We start from the raw sequence: 12,154 nt of genomic DNA, 5'->3' as shown, positions 1-12,154 counted from the left end.
TAGGTTTGTAAATGACTGCAAATGATTATAGAAACAGGCTTAGAGCAATTCTTAAAAACTGAGAATATGTTTCCCTATGTAAGCTGCATATAACATTATTAGATAATAATAAATGCTATTAAACTTCTGTAGTATTGGATATGTATATCACATTATTAGATAATAATAAATAATAATAAATGCTAGTAACCTTCTGTAGTTAACAGAAAAAGAAGAAAGGACAACTTTCTACTGTATTTTTGTCATGTGAAATATTTCTGTATTAGTTGAGAAGTTTTGTTTGCTTTTTTTTGAGACAAGGTCTCCCTCTGTAGCCCAGGCTGGCCCAGAACTCTTGTGTATTCTCCTACTTAAGCTTCCAGAGTATTGGGTTATTGGGTTACAGGTGTGAGCCAGTGTGCTTGGTTTATTCTTTTGAAACAGGGTCTGACTCTGAAATCTAGGCTTGCCTTGAACTCCGGGTAGTCTTTTTTTTAACCTCTCCAGTGCTGGGATAATAGGTGTGAGCCATCACACTGGGTATCTGATGAGTTCTTAATAAACCTCATATGAGACTTAACATGAAACTGAAAGTCTTTCAGTGTTGATTCTAGAGAGACCTTATATTAAAGAAATCACCTAATTATCTTAAAACAAGGCTAATTTTATAGCTTCCTTATTAAGTAGCCACATAAATAGTTGATGCTCTTATTTAGGTGACAAGATGTAAGAAAGAAAAAAATATACATAATATAATCAGGAAATGATACTTCTTTGAGAAATTATAATTGTAAAATCTGTTTTAAACACCTTTTTCATTATTGGTAACTATTGGGAAAGCTTTTTTTCCAGTCTCATTATGAGATAAATACAAAATAAATGATTAGTGATGTGATTTATATAATCTGTGCTAGAGTTTTTCTTTGTAATAAAATGCCTTTTCCCCCAAAAGGCAAAGATAGCACATTATAACTCCAAGGAAATTTTATATTAAAAAACTCAATTTCTTTGGCCTAAATTTGACTTTCATTTAATCCGAAATAACAAGGAAATTAACAATCAGTGCTGGAACCTTCTCTATTACCATATATTTCTAATAACATTATTTTAAGCATATATACTATAAACCATTGTTACTCTGATAAAAACAGGAAGTGAATTCAGAACTGTATTTCTAGTGAACAAATGTTCATATGTCATTTAGTTAGGAAATTACTTGTATAACTTGAACTCTTTCTTTCTCTGTATGTAAATCTTCTGAATATGTTTTAGGAAACTTGTAAATAAACAGTAAATTTAGATGACATTCCAATTACAACATTAAATAGTAAGATCTTCAAGTAAGAATGTCCAAAACATACTGCTGTTTTGTACTGAAGTTATTCTCTGAAGATTAAAAGCTCTGCCTGTTTGGAGGAGTTGGTGACTATGTGCTACTGAGGTTGTATTTTCCCTCTAAACGTTCCTTTACTAATTTTTCCAAAGAGAAGAGATGCTCATCTGCATCTTCTGGCACAAGTTTCCTAATAGAATCTGCAAGCTCAAAAAGATATTCTGTATTTCTTCCACTTGGGCCAGCTGCATTAAAAATCTGCTCAGCAATGTCTTCCAGAGGTGCAGGACCAAGGTAGTTAGGATTGTCACACGTTCCAATGTAGAGCAAAACACTGAATGGTTTTCTTGTGGGATCTTTTGGATAAAAAATGACTGTTGTAGTTCTGTAGCCTCCTTTCTCTCTGAAGTCAAGGTATGTTTTTACTTCCTCTTCTTTTCCTACTGGTAGTTTGTAAGCAACACCCCATACACTGCCCTGTTGAAAAATGAAAAGAATACACTGTTTTGTATTTATAAGGCTATCAAAGTAGTTGAAGATACGTTATGACCTAGGATATTTTGTAGTCATGGAAGTCAATGCAGTTTTGTTTCCAAGTGCCTCAAAGGGGTAGAGAGTAAACAATTAAGGAAAACAGCATTTAAAACCTTTATTCTGAATAAGTAATTGATTTGTATCAAGCACAGAATGATAGGTCTCTTCCATCAAATTTTTATATTAGGTATTATTTTTAAGCTAATATCAAGTGTTTGCTGGTCATTAGGAAATTCTGTGGAAGGAAAGTGCCATTTGTTGTTTAGGAGTTACAGTTGCTGGTTAGAGTATAAGGTACTTTTAGATGCCTCTCCCACTATAAATTGCTGGAAGCGTTCTGTAATCCAGACTATACTTAATGCTTCTAGCAGTTTTTATTTTTATTTTTTAATTTTCAGATAAGGAGCCAGGCGGTGGTGGTGCACACCTTTAGTCCCAGCACTTGGGAGGCCGAGCCAGGCAGATCTCTGTGAGTTTGAGGCCAGCCTGGTCTACAGAGCAAGATCCAGGACAGGCACCAAAACTACACGGAGAAACCCTGTCTCGAACAAACCAAAAAAAAATTTTTTTTTCAGATCAGGACTAGCTTTTTGAACAAGGCTGGCCTTGAACTTGTGATCCTTCTGCCTCGTTGATTATAGGCAGGTGGCACTCTTGGTGCTGCTTGAGTTTTGTTTTGTATAATTTTCTTCCCAAGTTTAAAGAAACTGGGCACTGTCCATTAAAGTTTTGAGTGCTTCAAACTCGTTTAAAAATCATAAGTACTGTTTATAAAATCAGTAAGAAGTTTTTAGTTTTTTGTTGAAAAAATACTAGATTCCAGGCAAAGTTCAAGAGAGCTATAAAGATTCTATTTAATTCTTAGTCATGATCTTGCTGTGGGGAGCCTGACCCGATTATTATGAAAGAGGATCACAAAATTCTCATTTACCAAACTCACTTAGAAAAGTTGTAAAAAGGAGATAACATATCACTTGGTTGTATTTTGTTGTTACCGTGTGTTCTAATTGTAACTTTCTCTCTAGATTCATTTTCCACAAACACTAAAAAACAAAACCAAAACCAAAACAAAACCAAAACCAAAACCAAAAAAAAACCCTTCACAACAAATACAGAAAAGCAGCCAGCAGTGGTGGCACATGCCTTTAATCCCAGTACTTAGAAGGTAGAGGCAGGCAGATCTCTGAGTTCAAGGCCAGCCTGGTCTACAAAGTGAGTTCCAGGACAGCCAGGGCTACACAGAGAAACCCTGTCTCTAAACCTCCCCCACAAAAAACTAAACAAACAAAAAACCAAAACCAAAAAATAAAACCAAACAAACAAATAACCAACCCCCTCAACCAACCAAACAAAAACCAGAAAGCAAATACAGAAAAGAGTTCTAGACTTAGTTTAATTCAAATTTTCTATGATGAACAATAAAATTTCACTGGTTATTAAAACACAGAAAGCTAACATTTTATTTAAGACTATGTAAAAAATAAGCATACCATACCCCAGGATCTTCAACAAGAGTCACAACTCTTCCAGGCTGTTTTGAAAAAGGTAGAAAATATTTTTTTTTTCTGAATTAAAGTTCATTAAATAACTAAGCATTAGCAACTTGACATAGAATAAAGTTTTACTATATCTGTCGTAAGAAGCACTTTACTTAGGGAATAGATTAAAGCATTGCTGGGCCACACCCCTACAAGATCTGACTCTGTAGGTCTGGAGCCTGATAACAGGTATTTGTAATAGTATGCTTAGTGAAACTATTGGTTCATGCTTTCAGAACCACTACTAGGCTATACTTGGGTCTCAGGTATGTATGAATGAGTGATTTTCACCTGTGTCTATGAGGTGCCTTTACCTTTGTATTTATGCTAAAGGATGCTTCAAGGTAGTGTTTTTATACCTTCATAAATGAATGTCACATGGACTCATTGAGTGGCTAATACTAGAATCGGCATTGTTTTTGTCTATTTATTTTTGAGACAAAGTCTCATATAGCCCAGATTGGCTTCAAACTTGCTATGTAGCTAAGGCTTGGTTTGAACTGTTTTTCCTGCTTCTTCCTTTAAAGTGCTATGATTATAGGTATGCACCACCATGCCTGGCTTAGAATTGGTCTATTTTTTTTCTAACTGTTCTTATATGAGACAGACTATCTGGCAGGACTATACCACCCTAAGTGCATTTTAATTAATTAAACTTGAATTAATCAGTTATTCTTTTGAGATAGTTTTCAGTCTGTAACCCAGGCTGTCCTGGAACTCACTATGTAGCCAGGCTTGCCTTCAATTCCTGGTGAACTTTCTGTCTCAGCCTTACCAGACTGCTGCTTGTGGCATCCCATGTAAGAGATGATTCAGAAAGATGACATAGAGTCAGATTTGTAAAGCCAGAGAGCAGATTTTAGGGAATGGAGAGCTCATAATGTTGGTAGCAAAAGTAAATACTTGCCTATCTTGGGCCTTGAGCTTTAAAATAAATAAATAAATAAAAATGCAGAATTGAAGTTAGTGGAACAGTGGAAACAGGAAGCCACGGAAATGTGGGAGAAATTAGAAACTGAAACTGCAGCACTTAGGTAGCAGGTTATTGACATGATGGAAGAAGTATTTTGGGAATATCAGATTGGTAAAATGTACAATAATTACAATGGAAGGAAGAAGAAATGGAATGCAGAATGAGAAATGCTTGCAGTCAGGGTGACAAGTTCTGCATTCCAGCAGAACTTCTCTTCTGGCCAGCTCATCTAATTCTTGATAGTTTTGTCTTTTAAAATTATGTGTATGTATACTACTCCCCACTGTAAATAGTAAATATTTTAAAAATTATATGTCTGTGCCTGTGTTTGGGAGTGTGCCTATGAGGCCAGAAGTCATCAGATCCCTCTTGTAGCCTCTGTTACAGGCAGTTGTATGCTGCCCATTGTGGGTGCTGGGAACTGAATTTGGGTTCTCTGTAAGAACACTATGAGCTCTTAACCTCAGAGCCATCTCTTCACCACAGTTTGGTTCTTTTCTATCATTCAGTCATCTCTTTAGAGATTTCTCTGCCTGTCTCTTGATTTTGCTTACTCCGATTCCATTGAGAGCCAAGAACAGCTTTTTGGCTTTAAATCTTTTAAGGCTGTGTTATTCTATAGAATAAAACCAAAAGTGGTTTGTTAAACTACAAACCCCATTCTTTTCCACCTTTCCCCTCAAGTTGTACTGACTTACTTAGAACTCTTATTTATAACTCTACAGACAGTCACATCTTTGAACATTTGAAAAACAGTGTTAAGTTTTAAATGCCTTCTTTGTTAAGGGAGCAATGAAACTGAATAAAGGGGTCTTTCCTTACTTTATATTTTTAAGACAAGGTCTTGTGTAGCTCAGGCTAGCCTGGTATTCACTATGTAGCTGAGGATGATCTAGGACTAACTTCTGATCTCCCTGCTTCTATCCTGAATATAGGAGTGAGGTTCCACATCCCAGTTTATGTGGCACTAGGAATCTGCATTAACTGAGCTACAAGTTGCCCCCTCCTTTCCTGTCTTCATTTTTGAGACAAGAAAGGATAGCTGTGTCACCCAGGCTGACCCCAAAGTGGCAGTCTTCTTGCCTCAGCCTCCTCAGTTTAGTGATTACAACTGTGCATCACCATATGTGGTTAAGACGAGGAGGTCTTTCAAGCTGAATATGATTTGAAGATGTTTTATTAATAAGTCACAACTGGTGTTTTTATTGGGTAATAAGGAATGCTTTTTTTTTTTGTTTGTTTGTTTTTTTGAGACAGAGTTTCTCTGTGTAGCTTTGTGCCTTTCCTGGAACTCACTTTGTAGCCCAGGCTGGTCTCAAACTCAACAGAGATCCGCCTGCCTCTGCCTCCCGAGTACTGGGATTAAAGGCGTGCGTCACCACCGCCCAGCAAGGAATGCTTTTAATCTAGAAAAGTTAAGGATTTAGTACATGTTTACAGATGTGCTGGGTGATGTAGGGTAGTTTGCTGTTTTAATTTCAGCATTTGAAAATTACTCATAATATATATTCTTCCTTTTGTCTGGAGAAGAAAATAAAATAACAGGGATAGTGCTACGAGTGTTCTATTTGGACTAGTCTTTTAAAAATGAAAATATTTTATTTATATTTATATGAGTGGTGTAGTGGTATATACTTGTACTTAGAGGATTTGGGAGGTGGAGGCAGGAGTCTCAGAATTCATGGTCATGTTTGCTATATAGCGAATTCAAAGCCAGCCTGGGCTATATAAGATTCTGTATCAAACAAAATAAAACAAGTTTCCTGTTTTGCAGTTATAATATATTATATTTTGGAGACAATCTCTTTAAGTCAAATCTTTACTTTGTTGAGAAACAATCAGTTTTATGATAAGTATATACTTAAGTAAATTTAGGAACCAGGTATGGTGGCACAGGCCTTTAATCTCAGCCCTCTTAGAGGCCAAGGAAGTTGAATCTCTTTTGAGTTTGAGGTCAGCTTGATCTACCTAGTGACTTCCAGGCTATGCAGTGAGACTGTCTCTAAAAACAAACAAACAAACAAAAACTTAGGAAGAAATTCAACATACTGTTTTCTCTGCTGCATTATGTGGAAGTAAACCTTACATCTGTGTATCCGCCTTCTTATAAGACACAGCTTATGTCCTGTGTAATACCTGAGCCATTCCAAGTTGCTGAATAGTTCTGTTGCCATTTGTATTCTTGTCCAGATGGTTAACATTTAGATAAATGTAAATAAAAATTATGATGTTTTGCCTAGTTCTTTAACATAATACTGTACTTGGAATATATTTATACTAAATATTTCCTTTAATTTTCTAGGATGGATTTTTTTTTCTTTTAATGAAAGGTGTAAAACTGTTAGCCAATGCAGTTCCCTGCCCTAGCTTTCCTTTCCTAAGTCTCAGTAAGTTTAAGCACAAAGAAATAGTGGCTTTTATAGATCTCTTCTCCTCTTTCTTTCTTTTTTTTCTTTTTTTTAACATTTATTTACTTTATGTGTGAGCACTGTGCCACACACAGCTTGTGTATAGAGGTCAGAGGACATCTTGTAAGAGTCAGTTCTGTCCTTTACTTGATGAACCACATCACTGGCCTTGTTTATTAAAAAGACTGATGGACACCCCTTACCCCTCACTCCCAAGACAAGGTCTTACTATGTAGCTCTGGCTGTCCTGGAACTCACTATGTAGACCACGCTGGCATTGACCTCACAGAGAACCACTTGCTTCTGCCTCCCAAGTGCTGGAATTAAAGGCATGCAGCACTATGCTTGACCTCTAGCCTTACTTTTTAAAGTGATACGTAGAGCATAAAAACATGGACTTTTAAAGAACTAGTATATTGATTAGACAATTTCTTACCAGCAGTCTGCCTGGCAATACATATATCTTAATGTGTTTTGTAAGAAACATATATTTTGGTTGAGCCTAGGTAGTAAAATATGCAGTTAAAACCATAAATATGATTGCTTAATGCTTGGTCATTAAAATGAAAACCTACCTTAAGGTTTTTATATATCAAAATTGATACCCAAAGGCATTTTCTTTGGTTTAATTCTTTAATGTCTTGAATATTGTTTTATAATATTCTTGAAAATTCTTTGGTTATGATGTTTCTGTTTGCCTGTAAATAAATATTTGCCTTCTGTTTGGGTTTCAATAGGCCAAGAAAGTCTACCTTAATTCTTAATTGACAAACTCGGGTTAGAATGGGTCTAACTCAGATGCTTTTCAAGATTTCAAGCCTGTATCTTTTGGGTAGGTACAAATATTTCAGAACCTTGATCTTTTCCCTTCCAAGAATCTCTTCTGATAGCTGGCTTTCAGCATTTCAGAGTATTGTGCTTTAGAATATTTTTTAAAATGGTGCTGGGAATTGAACTCAGGGCCTTACATGTGCTAGGCTACTAAGCTATTGCTTCAGTCCCTTTTAAATTTCTGAGTTTGAGGTCCAGGCAAGTCTTAAACTTGTGATCCTCTTTGGGATTACAGACCAGTAGGGTAGGCGAATTTTAAGAATATTTTAGAGAACACAGTAGCATTCAAAATGTAGTCCTCTAAAGGTTAGAAGTTAATCAAACAAGTTACTAGTTACTTCATACTTGTTTTATTTTTTATTTCACAGATTAGTTGTTTTGCAGCCAATGCAAAGTTGGTTTGATAAGCAGTGAGCTGCTTTTAATTCTCTGAACCCATATTGAGGTGAATGCCTTATATGACCAACTGAAAAATAGATCAGACGATTTGTATTTCACATTAATCATCCAAGAGAACTATGGAGAAGGAACCATTAAAGTAATGTAGATTTTGCATTGATTATTCATAACAAACTGCAGACCTTACATAACTTTGCTTATACCTCCCAATCAAAATAATCACCAATAAGCACAAAATAATCGGAAATAATCTTGGAAATTAATTCTTTTATGTTCTTAGGTGTCTTTAAACTAAAACATTGCAGGGATAAACCCTAGAAATTTACAGGCACATGTAAATTCAAACAAGTAAAAACCTGGCATAATGTAGACATATCAACAAATTTACACATTATGCGGTGACATGAAAATTAATCTTTATTAATTTTTGTGGTGAGACAGAGGTTGCCAAGACAAGGGGGCTGCCTGGCCACTTCAGCCTCGTGCGAGTTTGTGTGCCAGTGCCCTTGCATTGTGCCTAAGAAACTAACCATGGACTTCTGAACTGACCTCAGGGTGTCCATGCTCTGGAGAGAGGCGAGGGTAGGTGGCCCAGGATGTTGCTGAGAGAGTTATCCCTCCCGGTAGCTGGGCATGCGGCTGGCTCCTTACCTTGCCGGGAACCCCGCGGTGGTCAGTGCTGCCTTGCCAGAAGCGCCGGCTGTAGTTCGTGATGTAACCAACCAGCTTGTCCTGGTAGGGGAAGTCTACTTTCCAGATGAGGGACCCGTAACCAAACACCCACATCTTTTTGAACCCTGACCGGTACCCCGGCGACAGAACAGGACTGCTGCTGACGCGAATAACTGGCTGCTCAAAGTGGCGCAGGCGCGCTGGCCACACCTGCTGTGAGGCGCAAAGCACACTGGGGTTGTGGTCCTCGGGAACCTTTTCAGAGCTTCTATGGGCCCACAGATCTTTCTTCAGCCTGGGAAAATCGAGATGCCGGACAGAGTGGGGCGGGGGTGCGGGGGGAACTACATTAACCACAACTCTTCAGAGATTAGTGACCCTGAGGTTGGAGCAGCCCCCTCCCCCCTGTTTTTTCCCCTAGCAGAGAGTGGGGAAAGGAGAAAAGGTAGGACTCCTGGCTGGTGCTGTCTTAAAAGACACACATACAGGCGCCACAGTTGGCACGTAGGCATTTTGTTGTGTTTTGAAAATTGGCTAGCTGCCCACATGTAACAGTTGCCAGAGTAGCAGAACCCGGAAGTGTAATACTTATAGTGACCTTGAAAAAAATCCTCTGTCGTTTGCCTTTCACATAGAAGCAGAAGTTGTATAACAGTAGTTTTATGCCCGTGAAAGAGCAACTAGATTCTAGTGGAAGCTGCTTACGTATTTAAACTGCCAAGAACAGTTGTGTTCATACTTAATGTTTTCTGCATCTCAGAGAAGAAGGTTAGTTTTTACAGCATTTTTTTTTCTTTTACAGTTTTCACAGTACTGTGTAGAGTCCCTTTCTCAAATGAATGGGTATTGTTTTGTTTGTTAATGGGAAACTTGGAGGATGATATATATTCTTTACTGAACACTTGGATTGTTGAGGAGAGTCCTTATATTTAGTTTCAAATGTATTGTTTCTCCTGGATTTCCTTAACTCCTAAGTTTTTTTCATTGCCTTCCCCTCCAAGTAGCTTTATTCTTGCAGAGCTATGGCAGGGCATCTTAATATTTAGTTAAAAACACTAATAGGAAAATCTGTAGAATCACAGATGACTATTGGGAAACCTGGTTTCTTAAGTCTTCCTTTGGGCTGTGTTCTTTATATATTTTTTTTAAAGACTTATTTATTTATCATGTATACAGTGTTCTGCCTACATGTATGCCTGCCATATCTCATTCTAGATGGTTGTGAGCCACCATGTGGTGGCTTCAAATTGAACTCAGAACCTCTGGAAGAGCAGCCAGTGCTTTTAAACTCAGAGCAATCTCTCCAGCCCCTGTTCTTAATATTCTTAAGATTATAGTGTATTAATTAATCTTCTATTAATTAATTAAGATTATATGTATTTGAATTGCTCAAATATTGAAAATTAAGTGACACACACACACTCTCACACCCTGCCCCCAAAGACCAAAATGAGTTTTGTTTTATGTCTTTGATTGGCATCTCACTGAAAAGCAAGCTAATGTTGCCATAAATGTTGTTACAGTGGCTGAAATAGTAAGGAAACAAAACAATTCTCTCAATTTGTAGGGATTTTTAAAACATATATTTCAGGCAAAGGTTCTTAACACTGAACTCATGCAGGGTTTTGAAAGAAGCTGAGGAGCCAGTAACTGAAACTAGAAAATTTGGCTTGGATGTGCATTTTACTGGAGAGAAATGTGTTTCATGAATCTCTCCATGAAGTCAAGCATCTTAAGAAATACTATAGTCTGTTCATTAGTGCTATTCCTCATTGGTTCTATCTAGGGGTGTGTAAGAGTAGAAACCTTAATGATTGCCCATTCGTGAGGATTTCTGTTTCTGATCTTTAGCATTATTAGAGGAGAATACTAATGCACCCAGGTTTAGAGAATATGTCTTGAAAAGCAGTCATAAGAAGCTGCTGCAAAGAAAAGACCAACTTAAGAATAATCAGGGCCTTTTCATAATTTTTCTAAGTGGTGATTTCACAATGCCTGGCATAGTTATTTTTCTTAACCTCTTTGCTGTTATTTTTCTTACATACCTCTCCTGAATGTGTCTCAGCTGAGCAGATTATTTAGTAGGGTAATCTCACCAACACTTCCAAGTTGTTGGGTTTCACAGGATCAGCAGCTGGGCCCTGGGTTGGCCTCAGACTGAGTGTTCGGATCTGTTCTGGTCACGTCTCACGGAGATGGCTCCTTCCCCTGGTGCTGGGGTTAAAGACGTCCCTGTTACAGGTCTTATTCTCCTTGTTTTCACTAACTCCTCAGCGTGTAATAGCACAGTTTCTGGTCTTTATTACGACTGCATCTCTGCCACCGCTCTGTCTGCCTCTGCCGCTGCTCTGTTTCGTGTTATATCACTTTTTACTACTAAATATTCCTACACTCATCTTTAAAAATATAAGACAATTATTAAAAATTGCATCATCAAATATCCTATATCCAAATTTCCTTAATTATCTTAAAAATGTTCTGGAGTCACTAAAGCGTAGGTCGATGTTGTGAATGGATGTGTCTTATAAATACATATAAATACATGTCAACTAGCTGCTGTTAGAGATAGAAAGGAAGGCTGCTGCTCTTATAGCAGATTTTTCTTGGACTTGTTTTTCCTTTAAGAAGCTCAGAGACGTTACTAAGTTCTGTTATGTTTTTCAGGTTATGATATGTTATCCTGAATTGATTAACACTGTAGCCAAGAGAGAAACCAGTAAATGTTGGACAGGGTATCATACCTACCTATTTTTATTCAAATTCTGTTCTTTAAATATTTTAAAAGTTGATTTGTGTGTGTGTTTTCAGGATAGAAATTTGTTTTCTTTTATTTAAATGAACACACTTATAAATTATCAGTGTTATTTTCTTTTACATGCAATTATTTTGTCAAGAAGTTAGTACGGTTCAGAAAAGCATAGATTAGCATTCAGTATCCTCAAGTTTGGCCTTAAGCTACCTCTGTAATCTTATTTTTCTACTCTTTTTTGATTCTCTACTCCTTCTTCGAACATGACATGTTTTTCTTACTCATTGTCCCTTTCCCTTGGCTATGCACCTCCTTTTTAGTTTATGCCTTTCCAATTCTGTCTAGGAATGCTCTTCTGCCCGTTGTCTCATTTTGAAATCTTCGCTGTTAAGTATGGCACAGCTCAAATCCCTCACCAAGTGGACACAAATTCTTCTTTAATTTATATGGCTTTCAATCTGTTCTACTCTGATGATACTTTACATTTTCTGTGTTGGACCACATATATTTATCATTCCTATGAAACTGTAAACAATTTGAGATAGGATCTTTACGAGTATATGGTTCTCATTGCTGATCATTTTTAGCTGGTGCTTAAAAAATAACTGCTAATTGAATGATAGAATGTTTGTTAATAAATATCTTCACTTACTGTAATGGACTTTTCACCCAGTTAGATTAAATTAATTTGTAGATGACATTGGCTGTTCGGCTTGTTATAGAATCAACTTCTACTGT

The 12,154-nt window shown here is 37.0% G+C and overlaps 2 protein-coding genes across 6 annotated transcripts in view; one reads left to right on the top strand and one right to left on the bottom strand.

Moving 5' to 3' along the window:
• Nucleotides 1-12,154, top strand: part of Asb3 (ankyrin repeat and SOCS box containing 3) — a 124,809-nt gene that overhangs the window by 11,499 nt on the left and 101,156 nt on the right. The window contains exon 1 of one of the 3 annotated variants that reach the window (XM_059275118.1): nt 7,507-7,597. The exons of 1 other annotated variant lie outside the window; for it this stretch is intronic. Coding sequence is in view for 1 of the 2 variants with exons in the window: in XM_059275115.1 (XP_059131098.1) it covers nt 9,410-9,435 (26 nt within the window). In the remaining variant the exon portion in view is untranslated. Of the gene's footprint in view, nt 1-7,506; nt 7,598-9,060; nt 9,436-12,154 lie in introns of those variants that run through there. One more of the 3 variants, XM_059275115.1, reaches the window with a different exon arrangement.
• Nucleotides 994-8,899, bottom strand: Chac2 (ChaC glutathione specific gamma-glutamylcyclotransferase 2). Of its 3 annotated transcripts, none has more exons than XM_059275121.1 (3): nt 8,647-8,893; nt 3,342-3,377; nt 994-1,789 (listed from the first exon to the last, which is right to left on the bottom strand). In XM_059275121.1, exons 1-3 carry the CDS (start codon nt 8,779-8,781, stop codon nt 1,406-1,408), a joined length of 555 nt encoding a protein of 184 aa, XP_059131104.1. In that variant the 5' UTR covers nt 8,782-8,893; the 3' UTR covers nt 994-1,405. The 3 variants fall into 3 exon arrangements, with proteins under 3 accessions (XP_059131104.1, XP_059131106.1, XP_059131105.1); XM_059275123.1 differs by having other exon boundaries at nt 3,337-3,377; nt 8,647-8,719; XM_059275122.1 differs by lacking the exon at nt 3,342-3,377 and having other exon boundaries at nt 8,647-8,899.

Source organism: Peromyscus eremicus, chromosome 10, assembly GCF_949786415.1.
Source record: "Peromyscus eremicus chromosome 10, PerEre_H2_v1, whole genome shotgun sequence".
NCBI lineage: Eukaryota > Metazoa > Chordata > Mammalia > Rodentia > Cricetidae > Peromyscus > Peromyscus eremicus.
This window is presented reverse-complemented; position numbering and strand designations above follow the sequence as displayed.